This window comes from Bos taurus, chromosome 5, assembly GCF_002263795.3.
Source record: "Bos taurus isolate L1 Dominette 01449 registration number 42190680 breed Hereford chromosome 5, ARS-UCD2.0, whole genome shotgun sequence".
In the NCBI taxonomy this organism is placed as follows: Eukaryota; Metazoa; Chordata; class Mammalia; order Artiodactyla; family Bovidae; genus Bos; species Bos taurus.
In genome coordinates, this window is record NC_037332.1 from 116,941,134 (window position 1) to 116,961,114 (window position 19,981).

General features: G+C 57.4%; 1 protein-coding gene across 1 annotated transcript in view; it reads right to left on the reverse strand.

The window, feature by feature from the left end:
- The window catches only part of CERK (ceramide kinase), a 41,339-nt gene extending 34,353 nt beyond the window's left edge, over positions 1-6,986 (reverse strand). The window contains exons 1-5 of the mRNA XM_024992923.2: positions 6,967-6,986; positions 5,618-5,786; positions 4,668-4,769; positions 2,869-2,968; positions 1,876-2,628 (exon numbers count right to left, since the gene is read on the reverse strand). Of these exons, the coding sequence (XP_024848691.2) occupies positions 1,876-2,628; positions 2,869-2,968; positions 4,668-4,769; positions 5,618-5,786; positions 6,967-6,986 (1,144 nt within the window). The remainder of the gene's footprint in view (positions 1-1,875; positions 2,629-2,868; positions 2,969-4,667; positions 4,770-5,617; positions 5,787-6,966) is intronic.
- Between the last annotated feature and the right edge of the window lie 12,995 nt (positions 6,987-19,981).

Here is a 19,981-nt window from a genome sequence, read left to right on the forward strand (position 1 = left end):
AAAATCCAGGAGAAGCTGCCCGGCAGGAATGCGCCGTGTATGAATATGACACAGGACAGACCACGTGGCTGCACCAAGAGCCCGTGAAATGGGAGTGCTCCATCCCGAAGCAGAGATTCGCAGGGAAGTTCAAACGCCCTCAGGGCCAGGCCAGGGGAGACCGGGACCTGGGGCCCTGCTGCGTGCTGCCAGGAGGCTAAGGCTGACCTTCTAGGATGACACTTCTTCCCCAGGGGACAACAGAAAGCTGGTGGAAGGGTGAAGTCTCAGATCGCTGGCCACAGAGTAGCTCTCTGCAGACCATGCTTGTGGTGAGCCCCAGGCTGCAAACCAGGAGTCCGAGACCACCCTGACCTTGGCCCCAGCAAACTGGCCGGCTCTGCCCACCCCTCCCCCATCAGCAGAGCCATCCAACCTCAGGGACGAGAAAGCCCCCACAGATACAGTGCAGCACCCCGACTGCCCCCAAGGCACTGAAAAGGCATCCCAAACTCAGCATGTCCACTAGAGAATTCCAACCTCTCCTGCACCCCACCAATTAACAACTAAACCCCCGCTCATCCTGCAATTCCAGTAAGCCCAAACCTGGATCCCCGTTCCGCTGGCCCTCCCCATCTAAGCAGACAGACCCAGCCTTGCTCAGCGCCCCTCTGCCGGACAAGGCCAGCAGCCTCCTGCCTGTGGTTCCCTGGCCCGCCTCTGTCTGCTCCCTGCCAGGCCCACGGGGTGCCTTTCACCAGGTGAAGATGGATAAAGCCCTCTGGGGTCCCCACCTCAGCCCCTGCCACCCAAAGAGCCCGGCCCCCTTCCCCACCTCCCGCGGCTCCCCCACCCTGTGTGGGTCTCCCGTGGCCCCTGTGGTCCTGCTGCCTGGACCGTCTCGCCAGGAGGTGCACAGGCCTCTGCAGGGCTCTGGTCCAGTGCCGCCCTGCAGGTGAGGAGTCCCGGGACCCCCGCCCCCACCCCCTTCTCGCACGTCCACACCCACGTGTCCTCCACGCACGCCCCAGACCCTCTGACGCTCCACTGCGGCAGGGACTCTCTCGGGAGTGCTGAGCCCGGGCGAGCACGCTGCCCTGCCCGCCACGACGGGCCCTCCATAACAACTTGCTGAAGACGAGTCAATGAGATGGAAACACCCACACTCTCCAGCCACTGGAAACACACCCAGGCTGGCCAGGCCCCCGCTGCCTCTGCCAGGGAGGCCTCCTGGCTCTCACTGTCCCACCAGGTAACTGCCCTCTTGCCCAGGGTCAACTGACACCTCCTCCATAAGCCGCTGCCCGTCCTCCTGCCTCTGGGCAGCTCGGCAGGGGCCCGCTGGCCCCTTCTCCTTGGGAGCAGACAGGACCCCTTTTTAGTTAAACCAGGGCTTCCCCGAGTCCGAGGGCCTCTGCAGGTCGTGTGTCCAGCCTGTTGCAGCAAAATGAACAGCCCCCTCCCCCCAGGGAGCACATCCCAGATTGAAGGTCACCAGCCCTTGCTTCACTGCGGGGACAGGAACTCCGGTCTCCACTCCGGATCGGGTTAAACTGACACCGGGCGCGGGGCGCCGGCACCCCCTCGGGTCCCTCCGTCACAATCGATCGGAATGGTGCCCTTCAGACGCTGGCAGGCGGGGTCCCAGAGAGACGGTCCGTGCGGTCCGTCCGGGGGACACCTCCTGGGCCGCAGACCTCCCCGGGCCTTCACGACCCCGCGCCCCTCGCCCTCGGGGGTCGCGTCCCCGCCGCCCCCCTCCCTCACCCCGGCTCTCCCCAGCGCCGGCTGGCTCTTTGTCACGGGTCCCGGCCCTTCCCTGCCCGCCGGCCTCCCCGGGGCCCCTTCCCCCCTACCGCAGCCCGGCCGAGCCGGCGGGCCGGCGGCGACACTCACCCGCGCCTGGGTCCCCGGCTCCGGGCCCGGGGCTCCGCCACCAGCGCAGCAGCGCCCGCGCGGGGTCCAGGCTCACGGCGCAGCGCTGCTGCTTCACCCAGAGCACCGAGCGCAGCGGCTCCGCCGCCCCCATCGCGCCCGGCGCCCGGGGCGCCGCCTGCTCGGCCGGGCTGGGGGCGCGCGCGGCGCCGAGGGGCGCGGGACCGTTAGCGGCCCCCTGGAGCCGGCCCGGGCGCGGCGGCGGCGGCGGCGCGGGGCGGGCGGGGCGGGCGGGCGGCGCTGCGTCACCCCGTACGCGGAGCGGCCGCGGACACCGAGGAGGGGCCGCGGGCAGCGCGCGGAAGACGGCGAGGGCGGCCGGCCGGAGCGGAGCGGAGGGCCGGGCTGGGGGCCGGACGCGGAGGGATGGGGGGCAGCCGAGGGAGGCGGGCGCACCCCGGGGACCAGGAGGGGTCCGGGATCCGGCGGGGGGCGGGGAGGAGGAGGGAGGCGGACGGGGGCGCGGGGTTCCGAGCAGAGGAGCCGAGGAGGGGCCTGCGCGGAGGAGGAGGAAGGCGAAGGGGGCGGCGGGGTGCGGGTAAAGAGGGGCGGAGAACAGGGGAGGGGCCGGGCGATCAAGGACGCGGCTGGGCTGGGGTCGAGGCGCCAGGGCGCCGGCTGAGCTCTGGGGTTTAGCTCTGGCTGGGGCGGAGGAGGCTTCCTCTGGCCGCCGACCGTAGGGTCCCCAGGCCAGAGTGACCCGGGGGCGGGGAGCTCAGTAGCGCCTCCCTGGCCGGTCGTGGGGACAGGCGGGGTCCTCCCGGGGCGCAGAAAATGCTACCCGGGCGGTCCTGTGGGTGCGGTGGGAGGGGCCTGGTTTTGGGGTGGGCGTGGACTAACCCGCCCCTCCTCACGCGGCCACCCTGGGCAGCCTGCTGGCCGCGGGCATTGGGCCGCATCTTGGATCCTCGTCGTCTCCTCTTGGAAATATAAACCTGAAGACCTAGCAGGCACCCTCGGGAGGTGTGGACCCTGTTGGCTCCAGCCTGGCAGTGGACACCACCTCCTCTGCTTCTGGGGTCATCTTCATGACCACCGGGTGACCCCCACATTCCTAAGGGGGGCAGTTTCAGGCACTGAGGGCTGAGCAGTAAGGGATGGGGCCAGCGTGTGAACCAGGCAGTCTGAGTCAAAGGGTCCTGCCGGGCCTGCACACCCAGACTGGGGACAGATGGCCACTGAGGAGGCCTGTCCTGGTCACAGGTGGCAGAGGCGGGGCTCAAAGGCCCGCCAGGGTCCAGCCACCTCTTACTGCCCATGGGGGTATGTGTCTGGGGTGGGGGTTGCCGAGAGCAGCTCGGGGTCCCACAGCCCAGGTTCTCAAGGCCAGCCAACCTGCACAGGGTGGGCTGCTGGGGAACCAGCAGAGGGGAGGGACCTGCAGGCCGGCAGGCAGGAGGGCTTCCTGGAGGAGGTCTCCCCCTTAGGGACCTGGCAGGAAGCTGGAGGGGAGCCGCTAAGCCCTCCTCTCCCTCCTGAGCAGGCCCAAGGAGAAGGGGTTCCTGTTCTGAGCCGGGAGGCACCACCCTGGCACACCCGGACACTCTTCCTCACTGCCCTGCTCAGCTCCACCATCCCTTGTCCACAGGGGGCCTTTGCTGACCACCCCTCAGCCCAGCGGGGCTGCAGCCTCGCTCACAGAGCACATCACACCCCCACCACCAGCTCCACGAGGATGTGGACTTGCCTGGCCCTGTGGCGCCAGCCCTGAACACACTGGGGCACGTAATAAGGGTGCCCGTGTTTGTCCCAGACTCATCACTGAAGAAGCTGCTGCTCAGAGCAGCAGGCTCCCAAGTGACAGATCTGGCTCCAGGGGCCTGAGCCACCTGTGCGCCGCCCCTCCCCGCCCGCCCCAGCTCTCCTTGGCTTCTCTTGCACATGTCTTCCCTCAGATGGCAGAATGGCGGGCATGCAGCCTTGCTGCCCGTGCCTGGCACCAGGGAGCCACACGTACTGGTCTTGTCCTGCCAGCTTCCTGTGACTCACTCCTGCTGGAGTCCAGCCCCCGTTCAGCCTGGGGCAGGGAGTCAGGAGCCAGGACACGGCAGAGGGTGGGGGTGGGTTCTGGCCCCTCCCTTGGGCACGCGGCACCTGATCTCCCGGCAAGGCCTGCCCTGCCCTCTCCCTCCCTCGGCTGCCGCTCTGAGACTCTGGAAACGTGGATATGAAACCTCTCTGGAAATCTTGCGCCAGTGCCGGGCGGGGGTGGTATCACAGCGCTGCCCTGAAGAGTAATCAGGAGATCAACTCTGAATATTCATTGGAAGGACTGATGCTGAAGCTGAAGCTCCAGTACTTTGGCTACCTGATGCCAAGAACTGACTCATTGGACAAGACCCTGATGCTGGAAAAGATTGAAGGCAGGAGGAGAAGGGGACGACAGAGGATGAGATGGTTGGACTGCATCACCAGCTCAATGGATATGAATTTGAGCAAACTCTGGGAGACAGTGGAGGACAGAGAAGCCTGGTGTGCTACAGTCTGTGGGGTCGCAAGGAGTTGGACAAGACTGAGGGACTGAGCAACGGCAACGACGGTGAAGAGCTGTGGCAGGGACCAGCCGGTGGGCAGGGACTCAGAAATCCCAGCCCCGCCGTGGGACCTCTGCCTGGGGCCTCCCTGGGCTGGGCCCCTTCTGCCCTCTTCACTCACTCACATAGGGTCCTTGAATGCCATGTGTCAGCTCGTACAGTCCCACAGCCAAGGGGGCGCCCAGAGAGGACGCAGGTGCCCCTGCCCCCAACCCTCACCTCCTCCGTGGGGGAGGCCCCAGAGTCAAATGCAAAACACTGGTGGGGCCCCAAGGGACCGCCTCCGCTCACTCGGTAGACCACAGGCCAGGCCAGGGTCTCCTAGTTATGGGTGGTGTTGTGACCCCTAAAATCCACACGCTGTGGTTCTAGCGCCCAGGACCTCAGAACGTGCATGTGTGTGGAGCTAGACTTGATGGAGGCAGTTAAGGTGAAATGTGGCCTGTGGACCCATCCAGCGTGACTGGTGGCTTTAGCAGGGGGGGAGATCTGGACACTGAGACCAGGTGTGCTGGTGCCCAGACGGTCAAACATAAGAGGCCCCACTTGCAAGCCCCCGAGAGAGGCCTCAGAGCAACCAAGCCTTGTTGGCGCCTTGACCTCGGACTTGCAGGCTCTCTGAACCGGAACTGGGGAAATAAACTTTTATTGTTTAAGCCACCCAGTCTGTGGCATCTTGCAGCCCTGGCAAAGCCCTCCTGTGGCCCTCCATGCCAGGGAGCTGTCCTCCTCGGTTTGGGGAGGGGCCTGGCCAATGCAGGACCCCCATGCTTAAACCAGGGAGAAAGTATCAAAATAAAGTTTCCAGAAGACGGGCTTCCTGCGGTTGAGCTGCATGGGGAGAGGGCTGGGCTGGGGGTCAGGCGCCCATTAAGGGCTGTGGGCCTGTGACTCAGCACAGCACTGGGGGATGGGAAGAAGGAGGCGGCTTCACCCCCAGAGTCGCTGGCAGCCCCCATCCCCACCCCTGTCCTGATGGCCCCTCAGAGCTGGCTGCAAAGACGAATCAGAGGAGCAGACAGCAAGGACCTTCACTCTGTGGGGGTGGCGTGGCCCTCTGCTCAGGAAGTGCCCTGGCTGGACTTCCAGCCCCCTTGCTGCTCACCTGTCCCATGCGGGACCCTGGGCAGAGGCCCCTCCAACCTGTCTGCCTGGGAAGTCCCACCAGCTGTCTCCTCCAACACGGCTGAATCAGTGGAGAGCTCCGCTGGGGCCTCCTCTGGGCTGCCTGTGCCTGGCCCCTCTCCGCCTGCAGCTCTGCAGGGCACACCGTCGGTGGCCCGCTGGGTGCGCAGCTGGCCAGTCTTCTGCGGGGCTTCCATGAGCCCTGGCAGCCCGCTGGGCCAGAGGGCAAGGGCTCAGCCTGGCAGCCTGCATCCCTGGCCCGCCAGGCCCTGCCACCTGCCCTGTCCCATGTCCTCGCTGCCAGCTTGGGCTGCTGCCTGGTGGCCCATCTGCCCTGCAGCCTGCAGCGGCCAGCTTGTCTGGGCTGGACACCTCGGCCAGCACTGGCCAGCGCCCCCTGGACTGCCCTGTGCCTGCCCAGGTCACCTCACTCGTGGGATGCTTGGTCTCTGAGGCACTGTCTGGGCCCACAAGCGTCCTGCCCACCGGCTCATTCCTGCCCGAGGCCCACTGGCTTCTGCCCACTGAGCCCTGGCCACCTGCGGGGACCTGGCACCATCAGCATCTTCCAGCACCATCCATTCCATGACCTCTGACCGACTTCCCCTCTGTCCTGGGAGCCCCTGGCTGTGTGGACTGCGACAGCTGCCTGCTTATCTTCCCAGGCTTCCTTCCCATGAAGTCAGCACCTCACTTGACATCAGACCCGCGGGGTGGGGAGGGAACACCTGCCCCAGCTGCACCTGCTGCCAGCAAGGCTGCCTTCCGCCCTGCGCCCTCCGTCCTGGAGGAAGAGCTTCTCACTGCTGCGGGGCAAGGTTGACTGCCTGGAAGCAACGTCCAGGAGAGAATAAGCTGAAAAGTTACAAAAATGCACATCCCCATGTTGCTCCTGTGGGGGCTCCCAGGTGGCACTGGTGGTAAAGAACCCAGCTGCCAATGCAGGAGCTGTAAGAGACCCAGGTTCAGTCCCTGGGTGGGGAAGATCCCCTGGAGGAGGGCACGGCAACCCCCGCCCCCGCCAGTATTCTTGCCTGGAGAATCCCATGGACAGAGGAGCCTGGCGGCTGCAGTCCGTAGGATTGCACAGAGCTGAACACGACTGAACGACTGAGCATGCACGCATGTTGCTCTTGCGACACAAACAACAACCTCTGCGAGTGGGAGTCCTTGGCCCCATTTTACACACGGACAGTCAGGCCACAAAACTAACCTGGCCTGCTCACATTCTGCAGAAAGGTAACCATCCGGCTGGGAGCCCCAGGGCCACACCGGCGCAGGAGACTCGAATGTGAGAACAAGGGCACTCCAGGGCAGCCTGTGCCCCAGTGGGGCCCACCCTGGGCATGCCAGCAGGGCTACCCCTGGGGGCGCACAGCAGGTCCTGCCTGACCTGCTGTTGCGGATCCTCATCCGGACTCCCAGAGGGCAAACTGCAGAGGCTGTCTGCCCACCCAGGAAAGCCCTGAGATTGGGCTGGCGTGGAGGGTGGCCCTCAGGGGTGGTGACCTCAGGGCTGGTGGTCAAGGGCTGACCTGAGCTGGAAGGTCGGGGGGTGGGGCTAGTCGAGGATAATTCCGCAATGGCCAAGGATCAAGGCTGCTTGCACCCTTGGGCAGCGCGGCGAGTAGCGTGCCAGGGGAGGGCTCCAAGGCCAGGATGGGCTTCAGTCTGGGTCCCATGGGCCCCCAGGCCTGCTCGGGTGAGCCATCTGGGTCGGGCACTGACAGGGTGCATCTCATCCCGCATCTCATCTCCAGGGTGAGCCTGCCCTGCAGGGGAGGGGACGGTCTCAGCGGGGTCAGGGCCAGGGTTACCCAGCAGTCAGGAGTGGAACATGGACTGACACGCAGGGCGGTGGAAGCCCAAAAGGTGCACTCAGACAACCCGGCCACATTCTGGGTTTCTCTGCCAGTGGGGAACAGGCCCAGAGGCCCTGAGAGTGGGTCTGCTTTGTCAGAGGTGGTGTTTGCGCTGCAGTAGGCTGTTCTGGAGAAAAGACCAGCTCCCTCGGGGGGAGGGTCTTGGGCTCTAGGGAGACTCCCCCTCCCCATCTCTGCAGCTGGAGGGAAGCCTGCTGGCTGGCTGGGGTCCTTACAGGCAGGGTGAGCTCAGTGAAGGTGGTGGGAGGCCTCCCCCAGGTCTGCAGAGAGTCCACTTCTGATTCCCATGGCGTGATCTTGACTCCTGCGTGTGTGTGGTGGGGGTGCTGCTACTGTGTCCAGCCTTGGGGACTCGGGGGAGGAGGACCCTGGGAGGTTCCCGGCCAGGTGACACCTACAGCCCAGCATGCAGCCGGGCCGGTGGAGTGGCCTTGATCGGGTGGAGTGGACTGGGGTGGGGAACACCACACCTGGCGCCCAGGGCTGCTGGGGACGCGGCGGAGGTGGTGACAGCTCAGGACAGCCTGATCGGGAGAGGCTGGACAGCACACCTGGATAGACGCCGTATTTGTCTTTTTCTATCCAAGCTCTGTAAAAAATCAGAGGAAATTGCAAAGACGTGGGGGAAGGATGATCTGAGTGAGCCACGCAGTAGGGGAGGGCAACAGAGATGTCCATGAGCCGGGAGGAGTAGGCGGGTGGGTCTGGGGACAGGAGGCAGGGGACGGCGCTGGGTTCGGAGCCTGTGCACCCTGTGGGGAGGGGGAGCAGAAAACCTGCTTCGGATAAACCCAGGAAAATGCAAGTAAGGCCTTCTGGAGGAAAGACAATCTTAAAGATGAAGAATAAACACAGTCTGGGCTCAGGCCAGGAGCTCTGCAGCACAGACAAGCATCTACTACTGAGTCCAAAACAAAACAAAGATGGGGAGAGAAGAAGAATGAGAAACAACGTTGAATTGCCAGGGCACCTAAGAGAATGACTGAAATCAGTGGAACCGAGACAAACCCAGCTAGATATTGCTGCGCAGCGGCAGCTGGCCAGCGGACACCGTGTGTGGAGGGACAGGCGGGAGGGACACCAAAGCAAAGGCGAGCTGGAGAGCTGCACGCTCGCACGCAGGGTCTGTGTGTAGCAGGAGCTGGAATACCAGCGGGAAGCGGGGCATGAGTGGCAAACTCAGGGCGCGAGGCTCAGGTCCGGGACCGCGGGCCACTGTGCTCTGCCTCCTTGACAGACAGGGACACTGAGGCCAGAGACCTCTGAAAAGTCCAGGCAAACAGCCATCCCCTGACTCAGGCTCACTGAGCCCTACTGTGTGCCAGGCCCTGGCAGGTGCAGGGACCCAACCCAGGAGCAGAGTCCTGCAGGGCCTCCTGCACGAGCTCCCTGTGGGCCCAAGGGAAGGATCGAGGATGAAGGTCCTAACAGGTAACGCATTTCACTACTTGCAGAACAGCCAGGAAATGCGCCTGCAATGCAGGAGATGCAGAAGATGTGGGTTGAATCTTTGGGAGGAGGAAACGGCAGCTCGCTCTAGTATTCTTGCCTAGGAAATCCCATGGACAGAGGAGCCTGGCAGGCTCCAGTCCACAGGGTCGCAAAGAGTTGGCCACGACAGACTAGTAACAACAGGAAACAGAGGGAAGTCACCAAGTCCTGCAGTGGCAGTGATGCCCGCCTTTATTCATACCTGCTCTGTGTCAGTTGGGACCCAGTTCATGGCCTTCCCTGGAGATAAAGCTAATTGTGCCCATTTTACAGATGAGGGGCCTGAGGCTCAGTGGGATGTGAGCACTGCTCTATCTGAGGTAAGACATAGACATGGTCTGTTTCTATAGACAGACTTCTGCATCAGCCACCAAAGTGCTGTAACATCTGTTTGTGTTAGGAAAACATCCAAAAAAATCCTCAAGCAACCAAACAAAAAGATACACAAGAACCCTTTAAACTCTTTCTTAGATGCTAGGAAATCTCAGAGCTTTGTTTGCGTGGCTGGGGTGAGAGGCAGCTGTCCCCACAAGGGTCATTTGCTTGCCAAGCTGCCATTCAGAGTGAGAGTGATGAGGGATGTGGGCAGACAGTCCAGGTTTAGGGAAATGGCCAGGTCTTGCATCTTATCCATGGGACTCATTGCAGGAAACCACTGTGGTTTTAGGAGCTGAGATCCACAGTTTTGATCAGACCTGTCAGAAGGGTCAACACACCTGGAAAGGAGAGGGAATCCAACAAGACTCCTGGACACGTTCCTCTTCCAGCTCCTGCTCAGCAGCCAAAGGGACCCTTTTCAAATGGAAATCCAGATTTCTTCTGAATTCTGTCCGTCTCCCCTCAGGGCCTAGCTGCTTCTCTGCTCTTGACTTGGCTTCTGGTCAGCAGAGGTTACTGGACCTGTGACGGCTGGTGGCCGCAGCTGCTGGAGTCAAGGGCGGGGCTGAGGCTGTAGGAGGCGTGAGGGCGGATGGGCAGAGGCTGGGGGTGAGCCAGGCGCAGGCCTTGTCTTCATGCCTGTGTCCCTGGTGCCCACGCAGCACCTGGCAAACGCTGTGTCTCAGTCGCTCAGTGGTGTCCGACTCTGCGACCGCATGGACCATAGCCCACCAGGCTCCTCTGTCCATGGAATTTTCCAGGCAAAGAATACTGGAGCAGGTTGCCATTTCCTCCTCCAGGGGGTCTTCTCGACTCAGGGATAGAACTTGGGTCTCTTGTATCTCCTGTATTGGCAGGGGGACTCTTTGCCACTGAGCCAACCGGGAAGCCCCCGGCAAGCTCTATATTTTCAATAAGTATTTGTTGAGTGGATGAGCACAGGAAAGTCAATGGAGCAGTTTCAACTTGAGGCAAATTTGAGTTTAAATCAGGGGTTGTATACAGAAACAGTGGCTGGGGCAAACGTTAGGGCGTGGTGGGGACTGAGGCACGCCAGACTCACCTTCCTGTTGAAAGATGGCAGGGCCCTTCAGCTCCTGTGAAACGTGGGCTCTTGCTGTCAGATTGCTGGTGTTTTCAAGAGAAGCCAGAAATGCACATTGTGTGTGTGTGTGTAACCTTATGGTTTTTAAATATCGACTACTAACTCCAATCCAAAATATAAAACCTTTGGCAGGACAACAAAGCCTGGATGCAGGCCAGAGGCTTTCAGAGAGCAGCCCATTTGTGACGTCTCACTGAAAACCACAGAAGTGAAGCTAGATTTTAAAAGCCATTATTCAACGATAGAGATTGAGGAGTACGCAGCAGCAGTCAGTAGGTATATATGCCCCCAGCAGCAGAGAGAAAAGCACACAGGAAGGGTTTCCAGAGAGGCAAGGACAAAATAACATTCAGGAAAGCACTACACGCAACGGATTCAGCCTGGACAAGAGCCAGAGCCCAAGGGAGCCTTGGTGGTCATGCCAGAGGCCCTGGCTCAAAGTCCAGGGTGCCAGGCTCACAGGTGTGGGCAGACGCCACGTGGGAGCCAGGGCCCCAGGTGGGAGGAGGGGACGGGTAGGGAGGGAGAGTCCGGGTTAAGCAGAGCATGGAGGTAACATGCTGCCTGCCCTGTATGTGAGCGAAGGATTGCTGTGACCATCTAGCCACCGGCCACTGCAGCCCTGCCCCCAACACCGAGCATCCAGAGAGGATTCAGGATGGAGAAAAGGTCGATAAGATGCAGATCAATGGTGTGACTTCCATGAGCCCAGACTCTTACATCTTTCCAATCATAGTAAAGTGCTCAATTCATGAATTTAAGATGTCTGGTCTTCTTTAATCAGCGTTAATCTTGTGATGTTTGACTACTTGGTTTTTTGGTTTGTTTTGTGCCAAAACTTCTATATATCCTGGCTCCTTCCTAACTTCTTTGGAACAGTCCCTCAGAGCTGAGAGGCTGCCTTCTAGCCTTAAGTCCCCAGTGTGTGTGTGTGTGTGTGTGTGTGTGTGTGTGTGTGTGTGCGCTCAGTTGTTAAGCCAACTCTTTGCGACCCCACAGACTATAGCCCACCAGGCTCCTCTGTTCATGATGTTTCCCAGGCGAGAACACTGGAGTGGGTTGTCATTTCCTCCTCCAGGGGATCTTCCTGACCCAGAGATTGAACCCTCATCTCCTGCATTCTCCTGCATCGGCAGGCAGATTCTTTATCACCGAGTCCACCAGGGAAGCCCCAAATCAGACATCTTAAGGAATTTAGCTCTTTTCTATGTATGAGAAGATGAGAGAGTCTGGGCTCATGGAAATCAGTCCTCAGATACGCATCTTAACAATGTGGCCAGGTCTGGCCAGGACAGTCTTTCTCGTCCTGAATCCCCTCAGGGTGCTCTATGGGCGAGGGCAGCAGCTCCAGTGGCTGTTGGGCTGATGGCCACGGCATTCTTTCTTTACTGAAATGCAGGAGACATTCTCTGTCCACACCTCCTACCCCGCAGGGTCATTTCCTTCCCTTTCCTGCCCACACCCTTAGGCAAACACTAGTCTGCTCTCTGTCTCTATGAATTTGCCTATTCTGGATACTGCATATAAATGAAATCACAGAATATATGTGGCCTTTTGTGACTGGCTTCTCTCACCTTTCATAATGTTTTCAAGATTCATCACGCGGTAGTCCGTGTCAGTACGCCATTCTATTTTATAAGCAAATAATATTCCGCGGTATGAATAGCCCACATTTTGTTTATTCATCAGCTGATGGACATTTGGGATGTTTCCACTCTTTCACTGGCAATGAGTTGTGGTGCCGTGAGCATTCATGGACAAGTTTTTACGTGAATATGCTGTCACTTCTCCTGGGCACACGCCTAGGCGTGGAATTACTGGGTCACACGGTAACTCTGCCTGACTGTTGAGGAGTCCGCCAGACTTTTCCACCACAGCTGCACCATTTTATCCTCACCAGCAGGGCACAAGGCTTCCGGCCTCTGCACGTCCTTGTCAACACTTGCTGCCGCCAGCTTTTTTGATTATAGCCACCTGAGAAGTGGACTGTTTCTTGCCATGTCAGTAAAAAGGACGTCCCAGCCACCAGCGACTGCACTGCTTCAACGTGAGCTGGTAGCCCTGAGCAAACTCAGGAAGGAAAGGATACCTGCCATCCAGCATCTGCCAGACTGCAGCCACTCCCAAAGGTGAGCCCTGAGGAAAGTCAGGGAAAACCCAGGATACTGGCCCCAGAGAGGTGAGGAATGATTTCAGGGATCCCAAGCTCTTGCATCTTCCCGTACACAGAAAAGCGCTAAGTTCTTGACTTGGGATACCTGGCTTTCTTTAATTAACAATCATCTTTTGATGTTCAGGCTACCTGCCCTCTGTTGTAAAACTTTTATTTAACCTGGGTCCTCCTCTCATCTCTCTCAGGGTCACTTGAGATGCTGCCTCCTGAACTTAAAGTTCTAGAGAGTCCCAGCAAATAAAACATAACTCAATTTTAGGGCTGTGAACGTTGTTACAGTCAACACATTCCTGTGGGTATAAAGGAATATCTCCTTGGGGGTCAGGCTGGCTCCATCAGTAATGAAGCTGACAGTTTCATCTGTTTGACTTCCGGGTCTTGTCTCTCACGTGGTTCAGAATACGGAAAGGATGTTATCAACCAGCCCCTAAATCCCGTCACGGCCTCTGTGCCCCCTTGGGTTCAAGAGAGACCCCCCTCCTTGGGGGCTGTTGTCCCCAGTGTAGACTCCTGCCTTGGCACCTGAAAATGTGGGTCCACTCATGCCTTTTTCTTATCCTCTTGGATGAACTCCTCCCAGGCAGGAATGCAGTCCAATTGCCCAATTGCTTGGGCAATAAATCCCTGGGCTTTCCAGTGCCGTGATTTATTGGTGACATCTGTCATCGTCCACGGCAGGGGAGAGTGCCGTGATTGATTGGTGATGTCTGCCATTGTCAACGGCAGGGGACAGGGCAGCAGAACATACGTGGGAAGTGCGGTGAGTCAGACTCTCAGCTCCAGAGTCTGACGCTGGGCTCTATAGAAAGGCTTTCACAAGACCAGAGTCATCCTGGCAGGATCGAGATCCGAAACAGCCACCACATGAAGAGTCATGGGCTAGATGATCTCAAATATATGCTGACATTTCCCCAAAGAAGATTTACAAATGGCCAGTGAAATGCTGGAAAGACGGTCAGTATCATCAGTCCTCAGGGAAAAGTAAATCAAACCCACAGTGAAATACCATGATCCTTTGTGGCTTAGCTGGTAAAGAATCCACCTGCAATGGGGGAGACCTGGGTTCGATCTCTGGGTTGGGAAGATCCCCTGGAGAAGGGAAAGGCTGCTGCTGCTGCTAGGTCGCTTCAGTCGTGTCTGACTCTGTGCGACCCCGTAGACGGCAGCCCACCAGGCTCCCCCATCCCTGGGATTCTCCAGGAAAGAACACTGGAGTGGGTTGCCATTTCCTTCTCCAATGCGTGAAAGTGAAAAGTGAAAGTGAAGTCGCTCAGTCATGTCCAACTCTTAGCGACCCCATGGACTGCAGCCCACCAGGCTCCTCCACCCATGGGATTTTCCAGGCAAGAGTACTGGAGTGGGGTGCCATTGCCTTCTCCAGGGAAAGGCTACCTACTCCAGGATTCTGGCCTGGAGAGTTTCATTGACTGTATAGTCCATGGGGTTGCAAAGAGTCAGACATGACTGAGTGATTTTCTCTTTCATACATACCTTTACTTCTCCTAGGAAGCTATAATTAAAAAATGGAAAATACCAAGTGTTGGTTGGGGTATGGGGAAACTGAAACCCCATACACTGTTGCTGGGGATGTGAAATGGGGTAGCCACTGTTGAAAACAGGTTGGCTGTTCCTCAACAAGTTAAACATAGAGGAACACATGATTTCCATATGATTCAGCAATTATTTGAAAGCAGGAACTAGGGGCTTTCCTGGTGGTCCAGCAGTTAAAACTCCATGCTCCCAGTGCAGAGGGCCTGGGTTTAATTCCTGGTCAGGGAACTAGTCAAACCAGTCAATCCTAAGTGACACTTACTCCTTGGAAGGAAAGTTATGACCAACCTAGATAGCATATTGAAAAGCAGAGACATTACTTTGCCAACAAAGGTCCGTCTAGTCAAAGCTATGGTTTTTCCTGTGGTCACGTATGGATGTGAGAGTTGGACTGTGAAGAAAGCTGAACACCGAAGAATTGATGCTTTTGAACTGTGGTGTTGGAGGAGACTCTTGAGAGTCCCTTGGACTGCAAGGAGATCCAACCAGTCCATTCTGAAGGAGATCAGCCCTGGGATTTTTTTGGAGGAAATGATGCTGAAGCTGAAACTCCAGTACTTTGGCTACCTCATTCGAAGAGTTGACTCATTGGAAAAGACTCTGATGCTGGGAGGGATTGGGGGCAGGAGGGGAAGGGGACGAGAGAGGATGAGATGGCTGGATGGCATCACCGACTCGATGGACATGAGTCTGAGTGAACTCCGGGGGTTGGTGATGGACAGGGAGGCCTGGCGTGCTGCGATTCATGGGGTCGCAAAGAGTCGGACATGACTGAGTGACTGAACTGAACTGAATTTTTAGATTCTATTCCCTTGGCAGGTCCCAAGGTCTGCAGTGTGAGTAGTGAGCTGGCACTCAGGAGAACTGGTGGTGAGGTTCCAGCCTGAATGCCTGAAACCCAGGAAACTGACGGTATAGTTCCGGTCTGAAGGCCCACACGCTTGATACCTGATGAAAAGCTGCTACTTCATTGAAGAGTCTGAAGATAGGCAAAGAGCTGACGCCCTAGTTCTATGACTGCAGGCAGGAAGGATTTTCTTTTACTTGGAGGAGGGTCTGCCTTTTCATTCTATTCAGATCTTCAGCGGATGGGGTGAGGCCCACCTACATGAGGGAGGGCAATTTGCTTCACTTAGTCCAGTGATTTAGTTGTTAATCTCATCCAAAGTCATCCTCACAGAAGTGCCCTGAATAACGTTTGAGCAGTTGTCTGGATAGCATGTGACTCAGGCAAGTTGTCACATAAAATTCTCTATGATATCGCCCTCTTCCCTAATCCTGTCCCGAACCCTGGCTCCAGGCTCAAGACCAAACCCAACTCCACTCTGATTAACTATACTAAAGTGTGCTCTGCGTTGCTAAAGCCTTAGTTTTCTTCCTTGTGGTGGGGATATAAATCCTATCTTGACCACCACAATTTGCTAATCAGTGTGATGAGTTCAAAGCTCTGGTTTTTCCAGTAGTCATGTACGGATGTGAGAATTGGATCATACAGAAAGCTGAGCACCGGAGAATTGATGCTTTTGAACTGTGGTGTTGGAGGAGACTCTTGAGAGTCCCTTGGACTGCAAGGAGATCCAACCAGTCCATCCTAAAGGAGATCAGTCCTGCATATTCATTGTTAGGACTGATGCTGAAGCTGAAACTCCAATACTTTGGCCACCAGATGCGAAGAACTGACTCATTGGAAAAGACTCTGATGCTGGGAGGGATTGGGGGCAGGAGGGGAAGGGGACAACAGAGGATGAGATGGCTGGATGGCATCACTGACTCAATGGACATGAGTCTGAGTGAACTCCGGGAGTTGGTGATGGACAGGGAGGCCTGGCGTGCTGCGATTCATGGGGTCGCAAAGAGTCAGCTGCCGGGAGCAGGAGCTCCGCCCCTGGCAAAGGTCATGAGGAAGGAGGCTCGGCATACACAAAGGCGGGATCGAGCCTCAGGAGTCCCCCTGGAAATTCTCGAGCATCTACCCCCAAAACCAGAGTCTGCCTACTTTCTGCTTTGTGCTCTCACCTACACCTCTGACTTTACGGGGGGCTGTCCCCCACTACCTCTCTCTGAAAAAAAGAGTTAACTTACAGCCCCAGTTAATAAAATTCCTGGGTGTGATAGTGTTTCAACCTACAAACTCCTTTGGAAGTCGTCTAGCCTGCCTGAATAGGTTTTTCCGGCCACATGTGATTGCTCAGAGCCTCCCAACTGTGAGAGGCAGGAGATGTTCTAAACTGTCTAAACACAGATTCCTTTGAGTAGTTAAAAGATTGATTAGAAATTGTATTGGTGAAGGGTTTTTCACTTGTTGGGCCAATGTTTGCTGCTAAGTCTCCATATCCCTTACCTGCTGTGTCCCTGGCAGTGTATTGATTAATAGAATTGGTGTAAGTAGTAGCTTTAATGTTTGTAACCTGGGACCCTTGAGTTAATTCTTTTTCTTGTTGTAGCCCACCACACCTTTGCCCTATAGGAATGCAACTTTAATGCTTTTGGAGGGTGGCACCTGACTAATCACCTTTAGAGAAAAATTAGTTTTCTGAAGAAAGGGTCTTAAAATGTTAACAGGCCTCCGGGCCAGAAGATGATGCAAATCACCTAAACTTTTGCATATGATAAGTTTGCAGGAAGAAAGCCTGGCTTGCTTCATGACTCTACCCCTTCCCCCATTATCCTCTATGCATAACTTAAGGTATAAAAACTACTTTGGAAAATAAAGTGCGGGCCTTGTTAACCGAAACTTGGTCTCCCCATGTCGTTCTTTGTCTCACCTTCTGGCTGAATTATTCAGCCTCTTTTCTCCACTGAATTTCCTCACTTAGCTATCCTTATTTCAGCCTCTTTTCTTCACTGAATTTCTTCGCTGAGCTATCCTTATTTCACCACTCTTTATATCCTTAATTAACGTTTGATTAAGCAGTTGTTTCCTGATCCTCGCCGACGCCGTCCTCGCTTCGAATTCCCTGGATCCACCGGGGCTGGACCCCGGCAGTCAGCCATGACTGAGCGACTGAACTGAACTGAACTGAAGTAAATCAATCCTGAATAATCACTGGAAGGACTGATGCTGAAGCTGAAGCTCCAGTACTTTGGACACGTGATGGGAAGAGCTGACTCATTGGCAAAGATCCTGCCTGATGCTGGGAAAGATTGAGGGCAGGAGGAGAAGGGGACAACAGAGGATGAGATGGTTGAATAGTATCACTGACTCAATGGACATGAATTTGAGCAACCTCCGGGAGATGCTAGAGGAGAGAGGATCCTGGCGTGCTGCAGTCCATGGGGTCGCAAAGAGCTGGACGTGACTCAGCACTTGAACAATGACAATGAGAAGGAAGTAGGTCCCACATGCCGTGACTACGAGCCTGCGTGTACAACTAAAGACTCTGTGCTGCAACTGAGGGCCGGGGCCAGCCAGATGAATAGAGAGGGACTCAGACAGATATTGCACACTCAATCACAGCAGCCAAAAGGTGGAAATAACCCAAAGGTACATCAGTAGGTAAATGGATACACAGAAGTGGCATATCCATTAAATGGAACACCACTCAGCCATAAAAAGAATGAGACACGGATACAACACGGATGCCCTTTGAAAACATGCTAAGTGAAAAAGGCCAGACACCAAGGACAGCATGTTGGGTGACCCACTGACATGAAATGTCCAGAAGGCAAATCCAGAGAAACGGAAATGGATCAGTGGTTAACGGGGGCTGAGGAAGGGAGGATGGGGAGTCATCGCTGCTGGGTTCAGCTTTCTTTTGGGGAAAATGCTCTGGGACTAGATAGAGGTGAGAGTTGCCCAACGCTGTGAATGTCCTAAATGTCACTGAATTGTACACTAGTTTTTTTTTTTTGGCCATGTTGTGTGGCACATGGCATCTTAGTTCTCTGACCCGGGGTTGAACCTTTCCCCCTCCTTTAGGAGTGTGAACCACTGGACTGCCAGGGAAGTCCCCGAATCGTATACTTTTAAGTGGTTAAAATGGTGAATGTTACGCTGTGCATGCTTGACAAAATTAGAGCTGATTCCTCCTACAGCTGTCCATACAGGCGAGTAGGGTGTCCCCAGGGCGGCAGCAGAGGTGGAGACAGGTGGATTCAGGTCAAGGTTGTCAAAAGACAGAAAGGACAGACACGGTGATTGCTGGGATGCAGGGGCGGAGACAGAGAGCAGAGGATCTGGGCTGACTGCACCCTGTGTCTGGGTGGCCGGGCGCCTGTCCCGTGGGTGGGGAGACACAGGAGGAGCAGTCTGGACACGGCGACCCCTGTGGGGCTTTGGCAGGCGGCGGTGTGCATGGGTCCAGGCTGGAGGTCACGTCCAGACTCCTCGTGAACAGATGGGAGTGGGTCCTGCCTGAGCAAGAGTGGGGGCCAGGAGTAGGACTGGGGACAATCCTAGGGTACCCCGACTGCAGCCCGCATTGCAGCAGGCGCCTCTTCCCCTCTCAGAAGGCTCCCTGCTGGGTGAGGACTTGTGTGGTCACCGAGCACATTTGAGGGGGGCTTTGGAGAGGAGCCCCTGAAGGAAACTGAGATGGCCTGACCAGAGGTGTGAGAGGAGGGGACTCCGCAAAGGGTGGACTGGCCTCATGGAGCCCCAGCGCCACCTGCTCGCTCTGACATTTGCACACACGTGTCTCCAGGGTGATGAGAGTGAAGTGGCTGGGAGCTCAGATCCGCCACTCTGCCCCGGAGGAGCTAGGAAGCCTGGGTGGGTTCTGCATCTTGGCACTGATGCTGGGCGGGTCACTGAGGGACATTCTCCGCCGTGGGCCCGCCCTGTGCACTATAGCACGTTCAGCATCTCTGGCGTCTGCCCGCCCGAGCCCAGGAGCCCCCCGGGTGTGACAATCAAGGATGTCCAGACATTGCTGAATGTCACCTCCGTAGAGAGCGCTGCCTTAGACAAAGCACTCCTCTCGGGGCTTGTTTCCTCCTCTGCAGCCCTAACGCCCACCTCCTGGGATGCAGTGAGGTTCAGACAATTTCATAACCAGAGCAGGTGGAGCATCGTAAGGACTCCAGGTTGGTAAGATAGTAAGAGGAGGTGCGAAGTGTCAGGCCCAGCACGGGCACCCAGCAGATGTCACTTCGAGGCGGGTTGGTGAGGCCCTGGGTTTGTGAGCCCGGCTTCAGGGCAGGCGATGAGGAGCCCAAGGTGGCCCTGGGAGACACCTTCAGGAACCTCTTCTGAACGTCGTCACTGCTGATGCCTGTGCCCTGGGCCGTCACACACTCGGGAGGCCCCAGCCTGGCTCTGCAGCAAGCTGGAGGTCGGGGGTGGGAGGGGAGTGCCTGCCCTGGCTCTGCTGTGAGCGGCTGGCCCTGGTTGTGAGCTGTGAGGCTAAGAGGAGTGGGCTTCATGGCTTCCAGGGGCCCCCTGCCTGTCTCCACTCTGAGCAGTCCACCCCCAGGTCAGCCAGGAACTCGTCCCATGGAGCAGGCCCCCAGAATCCTCTGTTCCTGGGGACCCACCCCCCGCCCCTCAGCTGGCCTGCGACGCCCTGGTTTTGGCCCTTGAAGCCCCACGTCCGGGCGAATCTCTTCTTTCTGGGCGGGCGGCCACCTGGGCAGCCCCAGTCCAGGGACGTGCAGCCGGGCCCCAGGCCACCGAGCTCGCCAGCTGGGATCCCCGCAGGCAGCCCGGTCGGGTCACCTCATTAGGGCTGGAGCAGAAATAGAACCGCAGCGCCAATTAGCAGCTGCTCGTGCACCGGGGCCAGCAAATCCACGGCCGCCTCCCCGAGGACAGACGCTGCAGGGTCATGGAAAATTCCACACGCAGTCTTCCTCCCTGGAGGGCGGGGCCGCAAGGACGCCCGTCCCT